The 27,012-nt window shown below is 44.7% G+C and overlaps 1 protein-coding gene across 4 annotated transcripts in view; it reads left to right on the top strand.

The window, feature by feature from the left end:
• The window catches only part of LOC111147299 (phosphodiesterase 1C), a 598,548-nt gene that overhangs the window by 261,825 nt on the left and 309,711 nt on the right, over positions 1-27,012 (top strand). Inside the window, exon 1 of one of the 4 annotated variants that reach the window (XM_022503268.1) lies at positions 21,025-21,428. The exons of 2 other annotated variants lie outside the window; for them this stretch is intronic. In XM_022503268.1, coding sequence (XP_022358976.1) covers positions 21,328-21,428 — 101 coding nt within the window. In that variant the 5' untranslated portion in view covers positions 21,025-21,327. Of the gene's footprint in view, positions 1-21,024; positions 21,429-27,012 lie in introns of those variants that run through there. One more of the 4 variants, XM_022503267.1, reaches the window with a different exon arrangement.

The raw sequence follows: 27,012 nt of genomic DNA, 5'->3' as shown, positions 1-27,012 counted from the left end.
CATGTTACCTTGAGACTTGTGCTCCTACTCAAAGTGGAGTGTGAGGAGTCCAGCAGAAGGGATGTTTTAGTTAGAGTCTCATAATTGAGGTTCTAGTGCCCATGGCAACTGTTTTCCTATTTACCCACACATTTCCCAGTGATAGTCTTAGTGTATTCTTTAACTGTTCATCTTTTCAGGGCGGGCAGAAGTTTGCTAGGGTGCTTCATTTTTTTTTTTTTTTTCTTCTAAGATGCACCAACAGGGTAGAGCTATATGATTAAAAAAGCAAACAAAGAACACATTGTCATCAGCGTGGGATACTTTGTTGATGGCTAAGAGCATTTCAACTTCCGTTTACAGTTTTCCAAATGTTGGTATTAGAATGGAGGCATGATCTGATGATCTTTGGGGGCCAGTCAGTGGGCAGCAGGCAAGATTGTTGGATAGTTCACCGTAGCTAGATTATTAAACGATTCCTCCAGTGCTTTAGGCATCTTGGCACTAGAGTTGGGCTGTCACTTGGCATTTCAATTTGCTTCTTGGCACATTGGTCTTCTGACAACACCGAATTCCAGATTTACTCAACTTAGTTAATTCAGTAGATATATTTAGATGTTGTGATGGTTAATTTTGTGTTTTAACTTGATTGGACTATGAGGTGGCCGGACGTTTGGCCCGATATCATCCTGAGTTTGCCTATGGAGATGTTTCTGGATGAGATCAGCATTTGAATCAGTACACTGAGTAAAGTAGTTGTGGTGGTCTTCACCCAGTTAATTCGAGACCCGAGTAGAGCAAAATGCCTGAGTAAGAGGGAACTTCTCTTGCCTCCTGTTCCAGGGAGCTATTCCAGGTCTATTCTGGCCTTTGAACTTAGATTGAAATAATCTGTTTTTGGGTTCTCGAGGCTGCTGGCTTTCAGACTGGAACTTATAACATTGGCTCACCTGGGTCTCCAACTTGCCACCTACCTATGTATCTAGGGACTTCTCAGTTTCCATAATCTTGTGAGCCAATGCCTTGCAATAAATATACACATATTTGGTATATATCTGTACATAGAAAAATACACAGTTGTTATTTGAAGAGTGTGAGGTTTGGGGCACTGACCCCTGGCACCATCGAAAATCCACATATAACTTTATATTCTCCCCAAACTTAGCTACTACTAGCCTACTGTTGACTAGGAGACTTATCAGTAACATAAAAGGTCAATTAACACACATTTTGTGTGTTGTATATAGTATATACTGTATTCTTACAATAAGGCAAACTAGAGAAAATGTTAAGAAAATCATAAGGAATAGAAAAATGCATTTATAGTACTGCACTGTATCGAAAACAGTCTGTGCATAAGTGGACCCATGCAGTTCAAACCTGTTTTGTTTAGGGTCAACTGTGTATACCTATATATGATTGTTTATAGATCCTATTCATTCGGTTTCTCTGGGAGTCTTTATTAATGCAGTAGCTTGGACTGGAACCGTCACTTCTATAAACATAGAGCATAGGTTATTTGCATAAGACATAGTGGGACGTTTTCCATATCATAGAAAAATAATAATTTTAAGGCATGAATTAATTGATTTTTGTTATGTGATGGTATTTATTGCCTTATATAATTCTCAATGTAGCCCTGCAAGGCATTTTAGAGCCAGTGAACAGGAGCAGAGCCAAGATTTTCATGCAGGTGTGTTTAATTACCAAGCCTATGCTCTTTGTACCATGAAGAGAATCCTAGGATGTCAGGAGGAATAAATAGTTTATTCTCTTGGCAGGATTTAAGGCTCTATATGGCTTTATAGTTTAGGATTAAAAATTTTTGTTTTGGAGATATTTTAACATTTTCTGTTTAACATTCTGTTGTCTGACTTCAATCTGTATGATGGCTTGAAAAAAAAGTCTAACAAAACCGTTAGTGCTTTCTTTCCTTGGCTTTGATTGAAGTGCCTCACCTGCTCAGTGACTGAATGAACTCACGAGGCTAGAACTGGATTCTCAAAGTTATATTGGGAGAGCGTCAGTGCCTACAGGTGATTTGCCAAAAAAGGAAGTTAGTGGGGGTGTCCATGGTCCATTAAGTTGGACCTACATAATATACCTCATTTTGGAGGTTCGTGATTGTACCTGAGAGTGTTAAGTTCTCAGATGTCCTCCGATAAAGATACCCTCTTCATATTTTGTAACTCAGCATTTCTAGAACTTATTTGACCCAAGGCCATTTATGATGCCAATTTAGAACCCCATGCAACATGGTATTATGGGAAATACTGGCCTCAGTATGGGATGGGTGTTTGCCCTTGGTACTTATTGAGGCTGGAGAGAGGCCAGGTATGAAGGACCCTGTGTTGTGCTCCTCTGTAGGTACTTTACTTACAGCCTCGTTTGTGTAGGTCTCATTTGAGTGAAAGCCTGGAGGACATACACATTTGCATCAGGATAGTCAACACATGATGCATGCTGTTCTAAAATCCAAGACGCAGAAAGAGCAGCGTTCCCAGAAGTAGCAGTGTAATTGCAAACTTCGTGGATGAACATCCCTCTAGCAGCAGCACGCTGGGTGCGTTGGAAGGTGGATGCAGAGCCATACATTGAAGCTCTAAGTGGGCTGGAGAACTAGGAGAACACATGCCTGCGTCTTGTTTGGTATTCCCCGACCCAGTGTGATTCTGGCCAAGGCTGTAGCCCCTGCAGCTGCGCCCTGTGACACAGCAGCAAAGGGCAGACCGCTCCTGCTGAGGGTGACACTGCTCTGTTACCATAGTCTGGGAGGAAGAAACTGTCCATGAAGGTGGGACTTGATGCAAACCCGTAGAGGGTGATGGATCGGTCTGTCCTGGGAACATGGTTTTTGATTATTGTCTGACTTCAGCATCATCAGAAATGCCACCATGGTATGCTTTCTTTCCCAAGGAGATTTTCAATCTTCAGGCAGTCTAAGCACACAGAAGTCTCTTTGAGCAGCAGGAGTCTTTTTCTTAATGAAATAGCGAGATGATTTCAGCAGGCATTTATCTAACATTTCCTATATGTTCTGGAGGACAGACTAGCCCAGTCCTTGCCTTCAAAGAGTTTACTTAGTTTAGAGGAGGCAAGAGTGTCTTTTAAAGAAATAAGGACAATAAGGTAGCAGAAAGCTATGCAGACCTTAGCTGGAGATGGTGGATGGGTGAAAGGAGGAATGTCCCCAATAGTGGGGTGGAAGGTATGACTTGAGGCCAGAACTGGGAAAGAGCCAGTCATTTAATGGAAATCCCAAGTACTGTGGCTGGAGTTTAAATGAGGTCACTCAGGTCACAGGGTTGGTGAGGAGAGGTGGGATCAGGGCCAGATAGCCTCTGTGCCATACTACATACATATCTGGGACCTTATCCTATGGTGGATAGGTAGCCACTGAAAGAATTAAAACATCATCGTATCTACACTGTAGACAGGATGCTTGGACTCCTGTATGGGGAGATGCAAACAGATGAATAAATCATAAATAGGGCTCGGGACTCAGATTTATGTTCAGTTGACAGTCTTACCCACTCGGAGGGTGGTCTCCTTATTTGTTTAATAATAACAGCTTCGCCTCTTTCACAGCAGTTTTTTTGGTTGCACTGAAATAAAACATGCAAACTTGTTTAGCACAAGAGAAGTAAATTACTTGGCTTGACGTAGTAAAAAACAAAAAAAAAATCCCTCCACTATATTCAAGCCAAGTGTGATGCACTTCCTCTGTCTGCTTCTGTGGTTCAGTCATTCTTACAACAGCAAATTCTTCCTCCTCTGTCATTCAAGAATTGGAAAAGTGGGGCTAAAGAAGGACAAGGCATTGAGTTCTTCATGTGGGGATTTGAGTGGTCATGTGCTGGAGGTGATTGTTCTCATTTCTGCCCAACTCTGTGTTCCATGACATCATGTTGGTAACTTGAACCTGGCCATGGTGGGAGTATTTACACTGCAGAAATCAGCAAATGCTTCAAAGAAGGTCCCACCCTGCACCAATTAAACATTGACTGGCCCACTGTTGCAAGGGGGGACTTGCAGAGGCAAGAGCAGAGATAAGCAGGGGGAAGAGACTCCTGCTAGTGGAATCCCTTCCCATCTATTTCTGGCTCACAGTGACATATTCAACTCTCTTTGCCTTTTGGGCATTAGCCCTGAGATTGAGAGCTGAACGAGAGACTGTGCCTTCCTGTGCTCCTAGCCTTGCGGAGAAAGGTGTACAGTAGGGCTCTTCTGCCCCTTGGGTCCACCCTGCCAGCAGTGTCTAAAACACATAAGCTCGTGTCAAGGGCCTGTCACCCCAGGCACAGCTGGGCTGGCTGTGACTGATCAAGGCTCACAGAGCCTAGTGCAACAGTGCCACTATATTGGCTTATTTTTACCCCTCAGTTTTTTTGATCAAGTCACTAGATGATAAAGAGGAGGAGGATGTCTTCTGTGTCAACTGTCAAGGTCTAGGTCCCAGGACATCATACCAGTGAGACTCCTTGTAAAGAGAGACCTTTGCCAATTGACAGGTTATGTGACAACACTAGGCTTGGCTCTAAGTTGGCATAAATGTCTGTGGAATGAGTGAGGGAGCACTACTAGCAAGTGGGGCAATGCAGGCTTGGGAGAAATAACACCACTTTCCTGAGCAGTGGAATTTTATCTCAGGTAGCTGAACTCATTGATGTCCCCTTGGAAAGACATTGGGTAGATTGGTCAGGGGTATAAATTACAATGACTTGAGCAAGAGTTACAGTTGACATTTTGCAGCAAAGAGATGCAAAAGGCAACGGGATGTGGGAACACTCACAACTGACAAGCTTGCTGGGAGACAGCTGGAGAACTGATCCTCTTGTGGAGTTGAATGTGTAGGAAATTGGGGATTAATGTTCTGCAGCAAATTCTCACAAAGGACTCCCTCTTGTGATGGCAGAAGATTGGCTATTAACGGGGTGGGAAAGAAACCTGTTCTTCGTAAAGGCAGAACCCACTTTGGAGGCCATATTTACCTTAAATAAGAGTGTGCACTTTTAATTTTCCCAATGATGTTTTTAAATTTATTCTGCTCAGTTTTCTAGGTATTCATGACATGATTGCATTTTTATGGGCATATTTTCATTTCAAGAGGAAACGAGGTACTCTCTTATGCTGGTTTGCCTGAGTCTTTCCTGCATCTCAAACTGAAAGTCCTGCATCCTGGGGACCTTCTCAGTCCCAGGCACACGGGGGACAGCCAGTCATCCTAGAGCAGCTATGGTGGAAACTGTTATCTGTAGTCGGACATCTGTATGGCTTCACTGAGTCACTTTGGGCAAGTTGCTTGACCACTGTCACCAGAACAAGGGTCCAAATTATGCTGGCTTCCTAGGATGTTGTGTGGAATTCAGTAAAACAATAGTGCCATGCACGTAGTTGATGGGCAATGCGTGTTTTTTTTTTTTTTTTTTTACACAAATACAGTTTTTCTATCATCCTGTCTTTTCCACTTTAGTTTTTTTTTGTTGTTGTTTTTTAAAGTGAATCCTTGATGGAAGTAAGTGGGAGGCTTACCCTCTGCAAACCCTTTTGCTTTAACCTCGTGTAGACTGTCTCCTTGGCTGTGCGGTGTGTTCCGGAAGCGAGCTCCACATTCACTTTTGATTGTGTCCAGGGCTGAGGGCTCGACATTTGCCTGGCAGCCCACGCTAACCAGGAATGCCTGTGTTTTTCATGGGAAGAGAGGGGACAGCCCTGGCTTCTCACTCTTGGTGTCAGATTCAGGTCACCTGGAAGTCAGCATCGGCCTGCAGCTCCCTGTTTCAGAAAGTTGTTTGGAAACACTCGTGGTCAGTGGCCAGCAGGAACTCATTCCAGTACTGACCTGGCGTCCAACAGAGCGGGAGAGAAGGTCATGCAGCCTCAGATATGAGGATAGGGAGTGAGACAAAATAAACACTTTCTGGAGCTTGCTTTCTAACACTCAAAAGTGAAAAACGGGCAGTTTTTAAGGAATTCTTCCTCTTTTCTCACAAGGCTACGCACAAGAATTTCTCTCATGTAAAAAAGAAATATATTTGGAAACTGTATGGAAACCATAAGCACATTATTTTTCTCAGGTTGGTTTTAAGGTCTTGAGAATAAGAGCAGGCTTTTTTTTTTTTTTTTTTTTTTTTGCCTAATTAGAAGGTGGGGATGAGCCTAACAGGTGTCAGTTTCCATTTCTTGGGCCTGAAACCTTGGAGTCATCCTTAACTCCTCTCTTCTCTCACAAGTTCAGAGTATACTTCTCTCCATCTCCACTCCTGCCACCCTGGCCAAGCCACCATCATCTTTTGCCTGAAAAACTAGATGTGGCCTCTCGCTTGATCTCTTCACCCCTACTCTCCATCCTCATGTCAACAGCCAAAATGGTCTTTGAACACGGAGTTCAGATCATGCCTCTGCCCCAATCCGTATTTGCCATGAGTTCCCATTTCACCCTGAGTAAAAGCCATAGTCCTTACAATGATTGACATGAGGTCTTTCTGCAGCCTCGCATCCCCAACCTTACCTCCTATGACTCTTCCCCAGGTCTCCCGACTTATTCCTAGAGCCACAAGGTCTACTTCTGATTAGGGCTGGCCCTGGCTGTTCCCCTCCCTGGCATCCTCCTCCGCTTAGCGCATCCTCTCATTTCCTTCCAGGCTCTGCTCAAATCTCACCTTCCAGAGAGGCCACCACTGACCACCCTGTGTGTGTGTACCTGTGTACCGTGGCCTGGCCTGGTCCCTCCATGTGCCCCCAGCCCACCTACTCTGCTTCTCCTCTTTCCTGCAAGTCTTGCCAGCATATCATTTGTGTATGTCTTTGATTTAGTCTCTCATACCAAATGTTCATCAAGACACAGGGCAAAGAGAATAGGCAGATCTGAGTTCAAATCCCACCTCTACTAGCATTTATTTCCTGTCTGATTTATAGAAGTTGCTTAACCTCTGAGAGGCTCAGTTTCCTCTTCTGCAAAATAGTGATAATGAATTCACTCAGCAAGTAATTTGGTTGGGTTGGTGGGGGGGGAGGACCAGCACTGTGAAAGGCACTGGGGAGGGAGAGGTGAATAGTAAGACACAGTCCTTGTTAATGCGATTGTAAAGAGGATTAAATGCACATATGCATATCATATACCTGGTAGAGAATTTGGCATTCATTATTTGGTGTTCATTAAATACAGTTCACTTTTTAGGGATACCTGGTGGCTCAGTCAGTTAAGCATCTGCCTTCAGCTCCGGTCATTATCCCAGGGTCCTGGGACCGAGTTTCCTTCTCCTTTTAGCTCATACCATTTTCATTTAGTGCTAAGAAGAGTGAACTAGATTAGAACACACACACATACACACATATCATTGAACCACAGTAGGATTTTGGCGAAAGGAGCCTGGAAGAGCTCCAGGAGAGTCCAAGAGTCTCCTTATATATGCAAATCGTAGCATATAGGTTTAATTTAAATAGACAGAAACTCTGTAGCTTTTATCAGATTCTCTGGGAGTGTCCTTGATCCATAAAAGTTTAAAACCACTCTAAAACCCCATGATTGGTCCACTATTCTGGGCTTCTCTAAACAAACATTTGTAATGGAAACTCTGAAATGATGATTAATTCCAGGGTGGAAGGTGGCTTTTGTGTGGTATTGGTGCTGAGCCCCCAGCTTCCTGGGTGGTGAGAGGAAAGCCTGTGTATGTCAAGGTCATTGCCTTTTGAATCCCTGGTGCCGCTGGAATTTAAAGGCTTGTTCCTATGCAGATGAAACCAGCCCTGGCATGGCTGGGATGACAGTGTGAGAAGTGTAAGCACAGGTGTTATGAATGCTTCCTTAATCTGGGTTGAGTAGAGATCACAGAGGGCAGAGCCCCTCGGGCCCTCTGCATAATTCCATGTTCTGATTTGGGAAGCCCGAGAAAAGGACTGCCCCAAAGGGAGATGAATGCAGAAGTGTTGCTATTATTGTCATTATTATTACTATCATTATTATTTGTGTTATCGACCCGGAGCCTGCTGCTCATTTAGCTTTGTGCATTGCTGTCTGCTCTGGAATATGTCAGCTCAGCTCCCATCATTGTCTCTTCATTTGCATGTACCATTCCAGGAACACGCTTCCTTTTCATTTCTTGCAGCAGAAGAATTAGATGAGAGGAATGAGAGAAGTTTAAAAGACAGGAAAACAGTGCCAAGAAAGTATTTTGTCCTGCCTTAATGAAGCAAACCAGTACTATTTTTACTCTGGTCTCTCCTCTGGAGGAAAATGCTGCAGAGGCAAAAGCAAGACCATGGAGTGGGTGAGAGAGGGTTTCCTGGGTGTGTGATATGTGGGGTTTCTTTCTGGAGTCCCTCACTGTGTTCCCTGTTGGTCATTGGAAACCCCTGGAAGAAAGCATGCCTCCCCGGGAAACCGGTGGTGTGTGCTGTGCTGTGTCTTTCTGAAGGTGAGGCTCTATTCGTAAACCTTTAGATGAATGACCGACGTAGTTCCCATAATAATTAAAGGCTCTTCCCCCCCAGCTTTATGGAGGTATAACTGACCAATAAAAGTTGTATATGTTTAAAGTGCACAATGTGATATTTTGATATATGTATACACTGTGAAAGGATTACTACAATCAAGCTAATTAACATACCGCTTCACATAATCACTTTTTTTTTGGGTGCTGAGAACACTTAAGATACACTCTCTTAGCCGTTGAACTCAGAAAAGCAGAGTCAAACAGTGGCTGCCAGGGATGATGAGGGGCAGGGGAATGGGGCAATGTTGGGCGGAGGTTTGTTGGTACAAACAATGTTCGTACAAAGTTTTGGTTACTCGGGATGATTACATCCTGGAGATCTAATGTGTAGCACGTTGGCTTATAGTTAGTACTCCTATATTGTATACTTGAAATTTGCTAAGAGACTAGCTGTTAAGTTTCTCACTGCAAGGGCCTTCCATTTCAGCATACTGCCACTGTCTGCCAGTGTGGTCTTGGGTCAGTGGTCGTGGCTCTCCTCTCCTCTCCCTGTTCTTCTCTGTAAAGCTACTTAAAGATGGCTGGAAATGATCTGCAGTTGCAGTCATTGTACCGTTATCAGAGGGCTGTGGGTCAGAGGGCTGTTGGTTAACCAGACGCTTGGCATTAGCCTTCCAGCTTACACAAAAATACCTACTTTTGGGAGACACCATAATGGGTAGGCCGATGACAGGCTTCGGTTTAAATCCAGTTCTGCCACTTACTAGATGACCTCGGGCAAGTTAAGTTTCCTCTGAAGTTTTCAAGCATTGTCATGCTTACAAAGGGGTGATACAGACTACCTATAGTAAACAGTAGCTATTCTTATTACTATACTGCTACTCTTACTATTACTAACTCACATTGGTAGCAAATATTTATTTTGGGGGAGAGGAGAGACTGGATATGTCCTTTGGACACTATGCAGGGTTAAGCCTGCCCCTTCCGGAACAGTGAAGGCTCTGTATGCACATGGCCTTTTAGAGCTGTATTTTGACAACTGCTCAATTACCCAGATAGCTGAAAACTATGTCAGCCACGATCCCGATGCATTATTGATGTTGGCCCTTTTCTTCCAGTGGCATCGCCGGGTCCTTGTCAGTGGAGAACAGGAAGGGTATGCTCTCTGTCTTGTGTCCCTTGGAGGCAGGCCAGAGTGGAATCCTGCTCCAAAATGTTACTTCCCTTCAAAGGTGAAAAGCATGAGTCAGAGCTGGTCGTCCCCCTGGGTTATTTCCGCGGGGCCCCTCCTCCGCACCATTTCACGGGTGATTAAGGACAGGCAAGCGCGCTCCACTGGGAGTGAGGACAGAGCCCGCGGTGGTGCAAAGAGGGATTTTCCTTCGCTGAGCAAACACCCAGCGACGTCACCGAGCCTCTGGGGCGCTATCAATTGCTGCGGTGAAAGGTGAAAGCGCCTTCCGAGGGGATATTGATTTGGCGTGATGGTTAGCAGCAGCTGGGACAAATGGAGCCTCCTCACCGCTGCGGGCTTCTGGCCGACTTGGAGGACCTGGCCAATGAGAAAAGCGTGTTCTCAATGTTTGCAAATGCCAGGCGAGATGGGCTCAGCCAGCGGCACGAAATGACGCGGAGTCAGGCTGCTGCGAAGATGCCCAGAATAATGCGTTCACATGTACTTTTGGAGATCAAACTCTGATAAGCACTCAAATTTAAGCACCTGCTTAATTGGTTTAAAGAAAAGAGAAAGAGAAAGAAAAGTCCAATCACCACATTTTCAGAAGGTGGTTTGTTTGTTTGTTTTTGCCTTTAAATTTCTGTAGCCTTTTTTAGGAGTGGTTCCCCCCCCCCCCGCTTTCTTCCCCCCCCATTCCTCCCCCACCTCCTTTCCTTTATGTTTTAAGTGATTTATGATGATGCATTTATTAGTCGTGGTTTCCGGGACTAGATAGTAACTGTGGGCGGTAGGTGATCCCTGCAATTTTAATCAAATTTATAATCAGATTGAATGATAGAAGTCTCCCTGCCAAGATTCTGACATATGCACGTTTTCATTTTGATGAGAATGTTGTTTCTAAGAGCCATAGTTATCAAATAAAGCTCCCGAGGTGACCAGCAGTAAATGACCAGCCCTGCTGTCAATAAACCCTTCACCAAGTTTGATTTTGCTGTGGGAGGTGGAGGGATTTTGAAAAGGTCATGCATGCATTAAAATTTCCTCTCTGACCAGCTGGTTCTAGAACAAAGAGATGGATAAATCCTGCAATAAATGAATAGGAAACGTGGTCCCACGTCCCAGCTATAGTAGTATCTTTAGGAATTGCTTGGAATTGATCTGGCAGGATGTTTTCTGATAGATTGGGTCCTACATAGAGCAGCAGTACATGGGAAATGATTACTGTGGTCATTAAAATTGGAACCTCCATGGCAAATGAGACCAATTTCTGCCCCAGATGGAGAGGCTGGCTACTCCTGCTATGTTGCGTAGATGGGTGAAGGGTGGGGACTGATTTTCACGAATGCTCTGTGGGCCGGAGTGGGCTCGGGAAATAGGAAATGGAATCTTTGTTATCTGGAGGCTGGTGCGGAAGGCTGTGTTTGGTGTGCCTATCGTGAAAGCAGAAGGGCTGCAAACAGGATCTTAACTGACAAGATTGGAGCTCTGTTCAAGGACTTGGTACTTTCTTTTCAGTGCTTTGATTAAAATTTCTCAAGTGCTTCTGAAATCCCACTGAGGAGAATTATTTTCATTTCTTCACTTACATTTAGCCCAGGCAACGGAGAAGCCACAGGACAGTGCCTGTGGGAGTCCACCCCCTTCCATGGCAGTACTGGTGGCACATAGGGTTTTTAGAGCCTCTGGCTAAGATTTGCTTTGCATGCTAATTACTTTTCCAATTGTGCCCATAAATTTCCATGCCTCTCCATAAATCAGGTCCCACACTCTGCTTATAGGAGTCTGTTTATATCTCAGAAGTAAAAATATAAGCATATGCCAACTTCTGATGAATCTGTCAGTCTGTTATGTAGGAAGGATTATGGGCCAGATCATGGTGGCTTCAGGGTCTTTTTTATTAGCATGAATCTGTCAAAAATGTATGGGTAGAAGGTATTCACGGGGACATTATTTTATTCTTCTGGATCTTAAAAATCCTTTCACTTCTGAGAATCAGAGGGAATAGAATGGGCCATTTAGGTGTCCTGGAGGACAATTTAAAAAATGCCCTCAGGAGCATTTCCCCTAATTTCCCTTGTGTCCTTAATCACACAAAAAGTAACATTTCACTTATCTGGACATACAGTTAATCTTTTATGCACCAAAATGTAACCTGGCCAGCGCCTTACTGCCTTTCCCCAAACCACCCCAAATTAGCTTCCCGTCTAGTTGAAGACGGATTTGTTCCCATGTCTCAGGTTTGCTCATTGAATATAGCTCCTACAGCAGGAATCGTTTTGGACTATAAATGAAATAAATTTCATAATCCTTCTCTGAGAAACCCAGTTGGTCATGGACAGTTTGTTCTGTTATAACCTCAGGGACAGTGGCAGACAGGACACTTGTGATCTCTGCCCTCTGGGACACTAGTCTCATGAATCCTGTAGTAATACTACCAACGGGGAAATCAATTCATCACTGATTGGATTAGTTCAGTATTGTCACTGTGGGTTTGGATGCTGGAACTCATGGGTCTAGATCTCTCCTCAGTTCAGGTCACTTTTTTTTTTTATTTGTAAAGATTATTTTTTTGAAAGAGCAGGAGAAAGAGAGAGAGAGTTTGTGGAGGGAGGGGCAGAGGGAGAGGGAGTGAGAGAATCCTTGAGGTAGGGCTGGATCTCAGGACCCTGAGATCAAGACCTAATGGGAAATGTAGAGCGGGCCTCTTAACTGACAGCCCCACCCAGTGCCCCAGGTTACTTTTTGAGATCATTTGCATTCTTACTCCTTTCCAAACACTCTTCATGTAGCAACCAGAGTGACCCTTTACAAACACACCTCTTGGAATCCCTAAGTGATTTCTCCTAGTACTTCAGAGGAAAGCCACCCTCAAATCTGCCCTCAGGGCTCTAGTAGGGCACTACCTGGCTCCTCCCTGGCTCCTCCTCCCACTCCCCCCCCCCCAACTCTGCCCTTTGCCACTCACCCCAGCCACACCTAACTGCCCTCAAGCCCCTTCCTGCACCAGAATCTTTGCATCTGCTGTTCCCTCTTGTCAGAAATGTTTTCCTCCTTTCTGTTAGCTGGATGACTTCATCTCCTTCAGATCTTGGCTCCCATGTCACCTGCTTACAGAGGCCATTCTTGACCACACAGGATTAAAGATGGCTCTGAAATCTGTGTCACTTTCTTCCCTCCCCACCCCACCCCCCAGCCTTGGAAGGTTGAATTTATTTCTGCTGACCTTGAATCAGAGCTAGCACTGTGATTGCAAACAAATACAGTGGAAGTGATCCTGGCCCAGCCTTTGAGAGGAATGGCAGCTTCCCCCCTTGGAACGCTTGCTCTCACAAGCCAAGACCCACATGTGCCTGAAATCATATTCGATAGTATGATTGCAAGTGCGTGAGAGACCCCCAAACAAGACCAGTGGAAGAACTGCCTGGTCAACCCTGAAATCATGAGAGGCAAAAAATGGTTGCTGTTGTTCTGAACCACTACATATAAAGCAGTAGTTGGTTGATGCCAACCTGTTTATAAATAGGCCCCACCCCTATTGTTTTCTGTACTGGATTCTGTTTATTGTCTTTTTAGCACGGTTCATGATTTGCAACGATGTGTTTATTATCTGTTTCCTAATTAGACTGACATTCCATGGTGGAGGCACTGGGTTTCTTATTGACCGCTGTATACCTCTCACCACAGAGCGCCCAGCACATAGTAAGCACTCAGCAAAGTTTGTTGAATGAATGAATGGATTTTCAAAGTCCTGGCATTTATTTGTGACATTGGGTCTGTGTCATCCCACCCTCCCCCTCCCTGTCCTGCTACAGAGATAAGAATCTGCAAATCTTTTTCTCTTGTGGCAGTTCAAAACAATTTTTTGAAAAAAAAAATTATTATTCTTTATAAATTATACTTGTTAAATCAATTCTGCTTTGCATCTGCTACACACCTGCTCAACAAATTTTAACAGTTCCCTACCGATAAGAGCATAAAAGGATTAAGCTTCCATATGGTGGCCCCAGCCCACCTCAATGTCCAGCCTTTGCCGTCCCATCCCTGGGGCCCCCTACACCAGGCACACCCATTCCTTGCCATCACCTGTGCCACCACACGCGTTTTCACTTTCCTGGAGTTTCTCTTCTCTAGTTTTTTCCTTCAGGAAGCCTTTGCCAATGGCTTGTGCCTTTAGTGGGCATTCCTTCTTCTTATCTGTGAACAAACCATTGAACCACATCCTTGGATGGGAGCAGGAGCCATTTTGGGAAGGAGGCTCAGGGATAATGGAGCACTGGTCCATGGCTTCTGCTTTCAGCTCTACCACTGGGCCTTCTGCACTGGGCTTCATTGAAACTGGCTGGGCTACTTGTTCCTCTCCATATGATTAGCATCTTGGCTAAAAGAGTTACTAAGGTCCCTTTCTGTGCCGAGGTTTTCCACATTCAATTTTGCTTCATAGCCATCGGAAGAACAACCCGCTGATTTATGTGCATTTGGGTCAGAATTTGGCTGCCTGTAGCATCAGCAGTTTTACATGAACGGAATTTTCAATTTTATTAGTACAGCCACGTTAATTCTGCTGGGTAGGCAGTGTCTTCTGAGAGGCAGAGTGGCCACGAGAGCGAGGAGTCAGGAAGCTGCGTGCTGTCATGTTACCTGGCCACTAGCTGGAGGGTAGACCAGCAGAGGGAGGCCAGCAGATCTCTTGGACCTCATCCACTTCATTTCTAAACTGGGGATAAAAATAACATATTTCGCTCACTTTAGGATCGCTTTGAGGAACTCACTTGTATAATAATGGCAATGCCTTGGCAGGCCATTATCAAACTGTTACTGAAACAAAATTATTGGGGCACCTATTTATCAAGATAAAAAGTCTCCTTACGTTTACCTCGGGTCCCCTGCCCACCCCAAGGTCCTGTACCATTTCTAAGTTCCTTGCCTTCATGTTCTATTGGATGGATGAGATGGGGGAGGAACTCTACTGTGCTAGGAGAGCTTTCAATGTTTAAGGCACTGGCCATACATTTTTTTTTTTTTAACTCCTTCCAAAAATCCTCTATGGGAGTTCTATTAGTCAGAATTTTTATGGTTTTCAGTGGCAGAAGTCTGATTCAAGTTGTTTATTTGGTTCATCTAACTTTTTTGGGGAGGGGGTTGAACTTTTTTTTTATTTTTAAATTTTTTAATTAACATATAATGTATTATTTGTTTCAGGGGTACAGGTCTGTGATTCATCTGTCTTATACAATTCACAGCACTCACCATAGCATATATCCTCCCCACTTAAAAAGTCCATGGATATCTCTGGCTTCAGGCATTGTAGGACCAAGGGGCTCAAAAGATCCTTTAACCTTTGCTTCTTTGTGTCTGTAGCTATTCTCTCTGCTGTTCTCTGTGTTGGTGTCATTTTTTCTGGTATACTCTCTCTACATGGTAAAAAGATAACCCTGGGGCCAGGATAACTTCAAGCTTTATAATATTATCTCAAAGGAAAGATAAATAGAGCCTCTCTCTTTCCCAGTGGCCGTATCAAATCTCTCATAGGGAATAAATGCTATAGTTACATGTCACCCTTTGGTCACTTTGTTTAGAGATACAGGGATGGCTCTGATTGACCAACTGAAGTTGGGTTTATTAGCGTCAAATCTAGCCAGTGGTCAGACTCCAGATTTTTCTGTAGCTTTTTTGGGGGCCCATGAAAAGTTTGATTATCCCAGGCCAGGCTGTGGGTTTCAAAGGTATGTGAGAACTGAAGAGATCTGGCAGCCACTGAGCCCAACCTAGCCCATGGCCAGAGAAGGGAAGTATCTTATCTTAGGTCACATGTGATTCAGTGCTATGCTTAGACCTCTACTTGCCTGTGCCACCTCCACTGGAAGCATTGCATGAGTTTGTCACAGCAAGTGAAGGATCCTGCCAGAGAGAGGGGCAGAAACTGGTTCAGTGAGACCACATCTGAGCTGGGATTGCATCCCATTTCTTCTCCTGTCTGCTCCCCCTACCCCTCTTGGCCAAACTCTGGGTAGCTGAGATGGTAGCTACTCAGAGCCCCATTTCAGATGGGCCAGAGAATGGGAGTCCTCTGGCCTTAGTGGTTCACCCTTCTTCGTGTACTTCCTTTTTTCTGGTGGAAGTGGTTCCTGAGACTGAGTCTGCCCCAAATTATAAAACCAAAATGAGAAGGCATCAAAGGGAAAATACAGTGTGACTGTCACCAGAGAGGCCCCTTGCCAGAAAGGGAAGCCGATGGGAGAGGAGAGCCTCCGCTGACAGTGTGTTATGGGGCTGGCTCACATCTGGTGTGAACGGGAAGGAGGAGCTGCGGTGCCTGGCGGTGCTACTTCCCATATCCTAAAGTCTTCCTAGAACTTCCCCCTCAGCAGACTCTCTGGATGATGCCACTGCCAAATCATGAAAAATGTAACAAGGGCGCTGGTGAGCTTCATGAAGGTTGAAGCAGGCAGTCCTGATCTCGAAGCTTCTCAAAGGGTTCTTTGGAGACAATGCCTTGTACTTTCTGGTTGTGTCTCTTTTCTTCGGGCAACTCTTCCTTCTTCGAAGGCCGAGGTGCTCATTTGTATTTGATAGTCGGATTCCTCTTATGGAACCCTGGTTATCATTTGCCCCACGGTTGTTGCATATGCCCCTGGCAGATTCCTGGAGAGCTGATCTCAGTGTGTGATATGTATTCAGGGCAGCGGGCACCCTTGACATGGGACCATGCCTTCCGCTGCTTAGCATTACCCCTCATTCTCCGTCATCTGGGAAGAACCTGAGTTTCTTCCATGTCCATAGCCTGGCTGATCCTTCCAGCCTTTCCTCCTGTTCTTCTTAGTTATGCACTTACAGTCAAGCCACCTAAAATAGTTTGGGAGCAGCTGCACACCCCACACCTTCTCGTGCTTCTGTGTTTCTTTTCATGCAGTGTGCCCTTTCTGGAATCACCTGCCTTCACTCATCTTCCATGTAAGCAACTTCTCATCCGTTTTCAAGATCCGCTTTGAATGTCACCTCTGCTTTCCTATCCCCCTCCCCCCAGCATCAGTGACCCTTCCTCTGTGTTCCTACAGGCCCACCCTCTCTGTTATCTATCTTTTTACTTACCTTTTTATGTGTCTGCAGGGACACAGAAAGGAAAGGAACAGGAGCTTTGCACTCTGGTCTGGGTTTAAAACCTGGCTCTGCCACTTGTTAACTGTATGTCTTTGCAAAAGGGATCTGACCCTTGAGAACCTCTTCTTGCCTTTACTTGTAAATGAGCATGAGGAACTCTTCTGAACTGTTCGGTTGAGGATGAAATGAAACAGCCTGTGAGGTGCTTAGCATGATGCTTGACAGAAGGTAGTAGTGTTCAGTAACAGGTAAAAGTAGTGATTGTGGTTTTTATGATTATTATTGGGTTGTGATGTCCTAGAGATGAAAGGGACCTGAGGGCTCATTCTTTGCATATGAAGCCTGATGCCTACTTCCTTGTCGGAGAGTCACCCAGCTTCTCCTTGAACTCTGCCACACAAAGGGACATCACTTTCTCTCTTATCTTTAGATACTTAATGCTGCTGATACAGAGGCTTGCCTAGTGTTTAGACAAAGTTACTCTATGTTTATTTGGGGAACTGTTTTAAATTGGCAGTTATATTTATGTATATACGTATATGTATATGTATGTATATGTGCATTATATATTATATATGCATGTCTGTCTATCTTTTTTTCTATCTATTTTCTATTTTCTTTTCTTTTCTTTTTTTTTTTTTTTTAAGCAGGCTCCCTGCTGAGCAGAGAGCCCGATGCGGGGTTCAATCCCAGGACCCTGAGATCATGACCTGAGCCGAAGGCAGCGGCTTAACCCACTGAGCCACCCAGGCGCCCCTATTTTCTATTTTCTATCTATTTCTATCTAACCATCTTATATGATGTTTCACCATATAAGATTTCCTAAAAAGTCTTACTGATAAAGCTGGGTAAGGAAGTCACAGTAGAAATTAACTTCCCAAGCAAAGTTGTGAGTGGCTTTGCATTTCCTTAGATCTTTAGTTTCTCGGTGGGTTTGCATCTGTTTATTGCTTCTCTCTGTGTGGACTACCCATGGAAATTGTTCATAATGTTGCTGCAACTGTCAAACATATCCTGTCTGTGATAGATAAAGAGAATAAAATCTGAGTAACATAATAACATGATGCATCTAATAGTACTAATACTTCATTGGCAGGAAGAAGACAAATTTTTCCTAATGTGGTTTAGAAACAACCCTGGATTAGGAGCAAGAAATCCTAAAATAGTTTACGGTACTTTGGCTTCAGTTTTCTCATCTGTGAAGTGGGAGTATTCGTCACACAGAGATGGGATATAGAGAAGGCAGAGGTGGACTCTGTCCCTGAGAACTACTCATTTCCTCCCTGCCCTGTTCAACCAGAGCAGCTCTTTCTTTAATTTTTCAACATGAAATAGCATTGGAGTCCCTTATAAAATGTTATTCTAAATAAAATATTCTGTCACTTAAAAATTTGTAAACTTCTAGACCATATTATCTTTAAGGTCTCTCTGGCTCCAAAAACTATGTGTCTCTAAAATAAAGAAGAGTGATGTATCCTTACTAACTTTCTGATGCATGTTCAGTTTTTAAAAATGAAACAAAATTACTTTTCAGAAACTTATTTTTAAAAAAGATTTTGTTTATTTGATGGAGAGAGACACAGTGAGAGAGGGAACACAAGCAGGGGGAGTGGGAGAGGGAAAAGCAGGCTTCCTTCAGAGCAGGGAGCCCAATGCGAGGCTTGATCCCAGGACCCTGGTGTGGGGCTCCATCCCAGGACCCTAGGATCATGACCTGAGCCGAAGGCAGCTGCTTCACGACTGAGCCACCTAGGTGCCCCACTTTTTAGAAACTTTTTTTGAATAATATTTTCTGTCTTCCCTCTCTGATTGGCTTAATTGCAGTGGAAGGCTGTTCCTTTTCTTTTTCTTCTAAAATTTGCTCTTCTCTGACTTAATCCAAATCACACATCCGAAGAAAAGGTGATAAGTGTGTATGGTGGAGGACAGGAAGACAAATATGCTTTATTATTCCCTTTCATCCTTTCATCCCAGGCCAGTCCTTGGAGAATCCATACCATAATTAAAATGTTTTCAGCAACATGCATCTCCCTTTTCTGTAGTTCCTTCCCCCCACCACCACCCCGTTCTCTCCAGATGACCTTGTAGAATCATAAAGGTGGAACAGATGTAAAAAAATCTTTATACCTAAATTCTTCACTTGAACCATGTGGAAAATGGGACCCTGTGAGGGGGACAGATTTGTACTGGATAGGGTAATGAGCCATAACTCAAACACTGGTCTTTTCCAGGTCAGTTCATTTTCTAGTAGGTCTGGAAAACCTCCTGTGCTTTAGCTCTCTTATTGTAAAATAGGGATGATAAGAATAGTATTTGCCTATTAGAGTTGTTGCTAATATTATGTGAGTATAGAACCTTAGAGCAGTGCTTGGACTATAGACAGTTTTGGATACCTGTTTGCCGTTACTCTCATTACTACACTTCCATATTCTGACAGCAGGCTGCCCAAGGTGCACAGAGATGGTAACCTCATTTGGAACCATGCTGCCTCCCTTCTTGCATCCCCAAAACAAGTTATTAAAATATGTCTTTTTTTTTTTTTTTAACATCTAGTTTTAGCAGGTTACTGCTCCCTGCTGGGTAACATTGGGTAGGTAATAGGTTCTTTTCAGATAAATGAATTTCATGTTAACATGTTGGCTGCTTAATGCTCTCTTTGTCTGGTGGTAATGTGTTAACTCGGTGATAATGTATGTGCTTCCAGAAAATCAAGGACTGACTTTCATGAGGTGACTTCAGATTGTGTGGTAGGCGAGTGTGTAAGCCGTTTTCAATCAAATGGGTCAGTCATCTCACCTTGAGGAAGGCACTTTCTTCCACTGGAATGAATGGGGGTGGTCATGCCATTCCCATCACTCTCACCTCTAATTTCTGGAAAGTAAATGCCAACTACCAAATGGGTGAGCATTTAGGATTTAGACACTATCATTGTATTCCTTTATCAAGGTGGTATGACTGTAACTTTACTGGAACAATGAGGAAAAACTAGCTCTTATCTTTATCACTATCTTACTTTTGAGAAGCAGGCATATAACTAATGGCTAGCCAAAGGATTCTGGGAGTGTGAATGAAAGAATCTGCCAGGGAGGGAAATATGGTTAAGGGGCAAGCTGCTCCCAGAATCTCAGGAGCCCTGGGTCCCAGCTTTGAAATAGCCCTGGGAGGTGGTAGTGGCTTCATCTAGATGGGAGTTTGGCTGCAATCAACTTGAGCCAGGATCTTTTCTTTGTCCGTCTTTGGTCTCTCTCTTAATACCCCCTCCTTCCTCCCTACCCAACTCCATATCTGGTCCCATTCTTCCAGAGCACAGAGCTTTATTGCACTGTGAATGACCTAGAGGGACACAGTGAGTTGCCACTTTGTGGAGCAGAAACTCTTTTCCAGTCTCAACGCCTGCTCAACCATTGCGCCCCTACAGGGACCTCTTGAGGAATATGTGGCATTAATCGGTGGAACCTCCTACCTCCTCAGTGTTGGTTTATGTTTTCCTTCCCGGCACCCCTAGCATGCCCTCCTCCTACCCCATCATGGGTCGGGGAGGCGGGGAGGGATGGACAAATGAAGGCTCTCATTAGTAAGAACATATCAGGACTTTTTAAGTGTGATGTGTGATTACTTTAATCCCTACCAATTGCTTTAATATTTCAAAATGGACCTGGGTCTTCGGCGGGCCTGTAGGTGAGCCGCACCTGAGAGCTGCCGGCGCGAACTCCGCGGAAGCTCGCCGCGCGGTTCTGCCCGCAGCCCTCTGGGGGGCCGCAGCCCTCGGTTCCCCGGGACGGCGCGCGGGGCACCTCGGGCGTCGTTTTGTGCGCGCCGGGGTGGTGCGTGGCGCGCGCGGGGCTCCCGGTCCAGGCCCGAGCGTGTGCCCCGCGGACGGCGCTTCCCCGCGCGCCCCTCCCTCCGCGCCCGCGGGTGTCAGACCAGACGCCCAGCCCCGGCGCGTTGACAGACGACTTTTCTCAGTTGTCAGTTTTCTCGCTTGTCAGCAGAGCTGCTGGTAAGTGAAAGAAAACAAGAGACGGGGCGCGAACGCGGCGAGGCTGGGCAGAGAAGGTGGGACGGGAGGAGGGAAGCCGCGGGCCGCCCGCGGCTGGGGGCGAGGGGCGCGGGCCAGTGGGGTGCGCGGCCTCCAGGTCGAACCACCCCGCCCGCACCAGCTCCCCCTTGGCGCTTCCCTTTCCCTCTCTCCCCTCTTTCCCTTCTCTCCCTTCAGTCTCCCCCTCCCTACCCGGTCTCCCTTTCTCCTCCAAATCCATCAGCTGCTACACTGATCGTTTCTGTGGCTTTGTCTTAAAAAAAAAAAGAAAGAAAGAAAGAAAGAAAGAAAGAAAGAAAGAAAGAAAGAAAAAAAAATCCGAGTAGGTCCGAGGTGCTTTCTCCTGGAGCAGGAGCACAATCCCTGTTCCTGGGGATTATCTCGGAACCAGGGCTGGTTCCTGCAGCTGCCTCCGGGAGCACCTGGGCCGGGGGTCGCCCTTGCTGCGAGCCCGCAGTAAGTCCGGGTTTGGGGGTACAGAAAGTGACAGGCAAAGGCGCGCGGCGCCGGGCTGGGGCTGGAGGGCCGGACCCGCGAGGAGGCGGGGAGAGGGCCAGCCCAAACTCTCACAGCCTCACTCCCAGTGATAACCTGCAGCTATGGAGTCGCCAACCAAGGAGATTGAAGAATTTGAGAGCAACTCTCTGAAGTACCTGCAACCCGAACAGATCGAGAAAATCTGGCTTCGGCTCCGAGGGCTGTAAGTAAATCTATTTATTTCTCTTGCCCCGTTTCTCTCTGCAATCGGTATTTTACGACCCTGCTACAGCCATGACTGCTCACCCCCTTCCTGAAGGTCCCTTTAAATACATCCCTGGACGTTCCACAACTGCTTCTCGGTTAATTACAGTCACTGCTACCTTCCCCCCCCCCCCCCAAGAGACTTGGTTTTGTTGTTTTGTTTTGTTCTGAGTATTTTAGAATGCCTTGCTATTTCCAAAGCATACTTTCTTTGGGGGGAGGGGGAATGTCCTTAGATTTCAGTTGTAGTTAGCTCAATGTCCACAGAGATGTTTCTCATCTTTTTATCCAAGGAGGAAAGTCTGGGGGGACTTAGGGCACAGACTGTTAATCAAAGGAAGATACTCTCTGCAAAATGCTTGCAAACATCTTGGCAGGTGGTCCAAGAACTTACCAACAGTTCAAATTCAACATTCATTCTGGCTGCTTAATTTTCCTCTTCCTTGCCCCCGTCTAGTTCAACTTCTGATATTTTCTTAGGATTCTTTCTATTGGGGAAATAATTACTGGAAGGTAGGGCTGTTTTTGGAGAAAGTGGGGGGTCAGAACAAGTATTGGAGTTTCCTAGCAATATTGGAATAGTGAAATAGCACATTTGCTTTCAGTACAGTGGCCAGAATTCTAGTTGGACTGATGGACAGAGATCTCTGAATTTCATTCACTTCATTGTTTCTGTCTGGTTTTGGGTGCTGAGGAGAGGTGTCCTTAAAATACATGGTATTTTCTGAGAAGATTTCATAAATAATGAACAGCTGGCTACCCCGGTCAGGAAGCTATAGTGATAGCTGTGCATTTACAGCTTGCCCCTCAGTTGACCAGGCAGATCCCCAAAACACCTTTCATAACTACCAGATATTCATTTCATGAGACATTTGGCATCAAATATCTAGTGCAGTTAAAACAACAATAAGAACAACAACAACAGTTTTTTTCCAAGTATATTCTCCATTCTCTTCCTTATGGACAGTGATGGGAATACGAGCTCCCTGGCAGTTCGTTTTGCAGTAGTCGGTATGTTTGAAAGCGCGCACGCGCGCACGCTCACATACACACAACCCGAAACAAAATAAAAAAGGCGCTGATATAAGTTAGCTTCATCCTAGAGGAGACCATATCCCAACCGGGATGTTCAAAGTTTCTAAAGGGAAGGGATAGGCATATATGTTTTTTAAGGCATATATGTTTTCAATGGCACATTGAAAGCGCCATTTATAAAAGCCCTTCCATCAGTAATTCAAGTGAGTTTCATTGTCACTGATCTACACAGGAAACCATGCCAAATAAGATGATTTTTGGGTTGTCTGGCTCCTGCAGACAGAGGCGGTACTTAGAGATCTTGTCTTTTTGGTTGGCAGGCTGTCCTGACCATCGAGGTGCGTTTGGTGTTTACAGTAAGCGTATGTCGTATGTCTGAACATTACAACTGATCATATTGGGGTGCACACAGAAAATTGTTGTGTCTGCAAAGTTGGGGTCCGAGGTAGGCAACATCAAAGTGCTGCTAGGGGGGGGTCCCCTAAAATCTCAGCTGGAGGGACTTGTCCACACACATTCAGGAGCTGCTTCTCTCTGGCTGCTTTATAACTACAACTAACCCCATGGAGCTGCTCAGGCTAGAGGGGAGTGTTTGAGTAAATCAGCCAGGCTGAGCATGTGTGTGAAAAAGCATTTAGTGCTTATAACACACTGTCTTACCGCTTTCTGGTTCCTATCTTTTAGGCTTCTCTCCCCAAGGTGTTGGGGTGTGACATAACCACATTTTCGTTCTCTCGTCTCTTCCATCTACTCAGCATCCTGTGCCTTTGAACATAAAAGGTGTGGGTTGGTTCTTCTCCAAGTGTGTGTTTTTGAATTCCTCTCTTTACCCTTCCTACTGAAATGCCCTGCCTAAAAGCAATCTGAGGAGATCTGTTGCTCCACTTTCTATTTTGAAAAGGACATGTTACTATCGTTATTGTGACATATATATATATGTGACATATATATATATATATATATATATTTATATATATATATAAATTTTTTTTTTACTACTGTTAATGGTTCTTATTGACACTTAAAAAAAAACCAAAACACCAAAAAAACCCAAACAGTAGTGTATGATAAGTTGCTAAAGACTCTGGAAATCAAAGGCATGCTTATTTATACTATTTGGAATAACACACTTGCAGTTCAAAAAATAGAAACTCACAGGAGGTGGAAGGGTATGTTTCTGTTTGTCCGCACAGCAGATTGTCGGTAAGAGAGAGGAAACAGCCCTTACGACATTTTAGAAAGACCAAATAGCCACAATTGGATTTTCACTATTACCTTGACTCCCTTATAGAAGGGGCTTTGTAGGCAAACACAGATAGTCAAGAATTTGGTTCAGTTTGTTTGAGAGCCATCTAAGTTCAGGACTTGATCATCTCATACCTGGATGGTTCAGTGGCATCAGTCTTCTTGTCAGTATCTTCTGTATTCAGTCTACTGTTGAATTTTTCATCTCCTCTGTTAGAACATAAGTTCCTTGAGGATGGATACCTTGTGTGTCTTACTGCTGTACCTCCAGGACATAGAGCAGGGTCTGGCACATAGTAGATGTTCAGTTAATAGATGATGAAGGAAACATAAATAACCACATATGAACTTTTTAATAGTTAAAAAGGAGGATAAATATATATTGGGGTCAGCTTAGAGGCCACATGACCTATCAACACTGTATTGCATGAAGTAGATAGGAGGCAGGTTTTGTTAACATCATTACCCAGGTTGGGCACAGAAATCTAAACTGAAGTAGGAACAGGGTAAGAGGTGGGAAAGCCACAACCCAGGGCTGAATCCCACTCTTTGGTTTACCTAGGTTCTCTTTTTCCCTCCCCGTGTCCTCTCCCCTTTTGTGTACTGGCCAGGAGTGGTCCTTACCAGCAGAAAGAGGACTGTTATTGCTGTTCTTATCTGCCAAGAATCCACAGTGTAGGAGAATATAGGGGATGATCCTTTACGTGTTACAGCCTCTACCCATCCCTCTTTCATGCTTTGTTTCCTTTTTTTTAAAGATTGTATTTAGTTAAGAGAGACAGAGAGAAATTCTGAGAGCGTGAGTGGGGGAGGTGGGAGAAGGCCAAGGGAGAAGGAGAAGCAGACTTCCAGCTGAGCAGCAAACCCAGTGGGATCCCCTGGGATCATGATCTAGCTCAAAGCAGATGCTTGACCGACTGAACCATCCAGGCGCCCCCCCCACCATGCTTTGTTTCTTTTCTCTTACACATCTCACCACCTAAAAGCTATGTATTTTGTTTACTTATTATGTAAATGTATTTTACATGTGTATTTATTTTATTTACTTATTATGTACTTTATTTACTTATTGTGTTTATTGTCTGTCTCCTCCAACTGAAATATAAACTTCATGAGGACATAGTTTTTTGGACTGTTTTGATCACTGGTGTATCCCTGCACCTACAGTACTATCTGGTATATAGTAAATTCCCAATACATATTTGAAACCTAGAGCCTGTTCACATATTTCTCTGGGAAAAAATTGGGAAAAACTCTTTTTTTTTTTAAGATTTTTATTTATTTATTTGACAGAGATCATAAGTAGGCAGGGGGCGGGGGAAGCAGGCTCCATGCTGAGCAGAGAGTCTGATGCGGGGCTCAATCCCAGGGCTCTGGGGATCATGACCTAAGCCAAAGGCAGAGGTTTAACCCACTGAGCCACCCAGACACCCCTGGGAAAAACACTTAATCTAGCCTTGTAACAACATCAAGATGTTAATAGCACATCGACTATCAGAAATGCAAATTTTAAACATTATCTACCCCTCTTGAGATCGCAAAACCCTTGCAAGTTTTGATGTTTACTGTAATGATGACTCTTACCTCCCTTGAGCAAGGTGCTGAACACCCGTGCATGGAGGCTGGCTGTGATTCGAGGCTTGTGGTATTCCTCAGTCTCCCTCTGCAGCCCTGCCACCATGTCATACCCATGTTCCTCTAAGCCGGGGGGAAACAAATACTACACACCTGAGTTTTTTAATGATCTCTGCCAAAGGGATGCTGTCCGCTTATGTTTCTAGGAGGAGCCTCTTCCCCCCCGCCCCATTTCCATTTCAGTAGACCTCTGTTGTTCCCCAGTACCATTGTCATACCTCTTTCCTCTGTAGAGATGGTGGAATCTGAAAGAGCCCTTCCCAGTGGTTGTTTTGTCAGGGAATCTTCCTATCAGGGAAAATATGACAAGGGTGACACTTTATTCCTCTGGTGATGTCGGGGAACCTCAGGACTGCATAGGTTTGAGTCATGACTTGCTCCTTGAGTCCTGATCAAGAGTTTTCCTATTGCCAGCCTGTTCTATGATGACAAAAAATGTTTCTATACTTTTTTTTTTTTTTTTAAATTGAGAGCAAGCCAACAGGTTTCACTGACGCCTTGGCATTTATTGTCACAATTGTAGTTAAGCCATCATGTATTTATTTTGCCCAAGTATAATTAATTTTTTGCTTATGTGACACTATGAAGATGATTTCTTTTGCATTATCTAAAACAATATTATGATATAAAGGGAGGTAAATGGCTTTTAAGGTAACAGACCAGCACTATTGATTTTTTGTATTCAGTGAGCTTTTTGACTCCCTAGTATGGTAATGGGCCCTGCCTCCCTCTACTCCCTACCCCTGGCTTGGGGATGAGCTCAACGCCCAGGACTAGCCAGTCTTAGGATTTCACCCTAGTGGCAACAGTGGTAGGTGTCAGGTGTGGCAGGGAAACCAAGCAGAAATGATAGAGTCCTTCATTGAGACTGCTCTCTTGGCTGTTGGGGAGTGCTGCTTTCCCTTCTGGGTTTTCCTGGTGGCTGCCACTGGGTCCACTTCCTACTTCATGGCGAAGACCTTTCTGTGATAGGGGACAGGAGAACCAACACTCAGAGAAAAGCAGAGGGGAGAACATGGAGGGGAAAGCCCGGTCTGCTCCCAGAGGCCCCAGTTCCTACACCTGTTTCTCAGATTCTGGGCTCTCCCAGCTACAGGACCATCGGGCTGTTTCTGCTTGGGTTGCTTGGAGTTTGATTTGTCTTAAGGAGTCTTCACTAATACCCCATTGAAGCAGAGAGCTTAAGTGACTCTTCCAAAGATGTGGGGAAAAGCCACAGGCAAAGAAGCCTGCATCTTTGCTTTCATATTTCTTATTTAATTAAGCCCTCTTATGCTGTATTTTCTCTGTACTCATCAGAAATCTTTAATAGTGCCGTCAATGTTCAGGCAACATTAGTTTACTCAGTTAACATTTACTGAGTGTCTATTCTATGCCAGGCACTTTGATAAGTTCTGGGTGTGCGAAAGCAGATAAGATACCCGCCCTTCGGCCCTTGCCAAGCTAGCAGGAGAGACTGAAAGGAGAAGCTGGAAGTGCTGACTATAGTTACAGAGGAACGCACGGGGCTCCTTCACCTGGGATGGGGAAGGTGCTGCAGGCTAGCAGTGAGCTGCAGATTTATTCCAGCAGAGTCCTTAGAGTCACGAGGAAGAAACTTGCACAGATCCTTCTCATTCATATCAGCC

Source organism: Enhydra lutris, unplaced genomic scaffold (assembly GCF_002288905.1).
Source record: "Enhydra lutris kenyoni isolate GAN:26980312 unplaced genomic scaffold, ASM228890v2 scaffoldscaffold16, whole genome shotgun sequence".
In the NCBI taxonomy this organism is placed as follows: domain Eukaryota; kingdom Metazoa; phylum Chordata; class Mammalia; order Carnivora; family Mustelidae; genus Enhydra; species Enhydra lutris.
The sequence above is the reverse complement of the archived record's forward strand: the minus strand, read 5'-3'. Positions and strand labels throughout refer to the sequence as shown.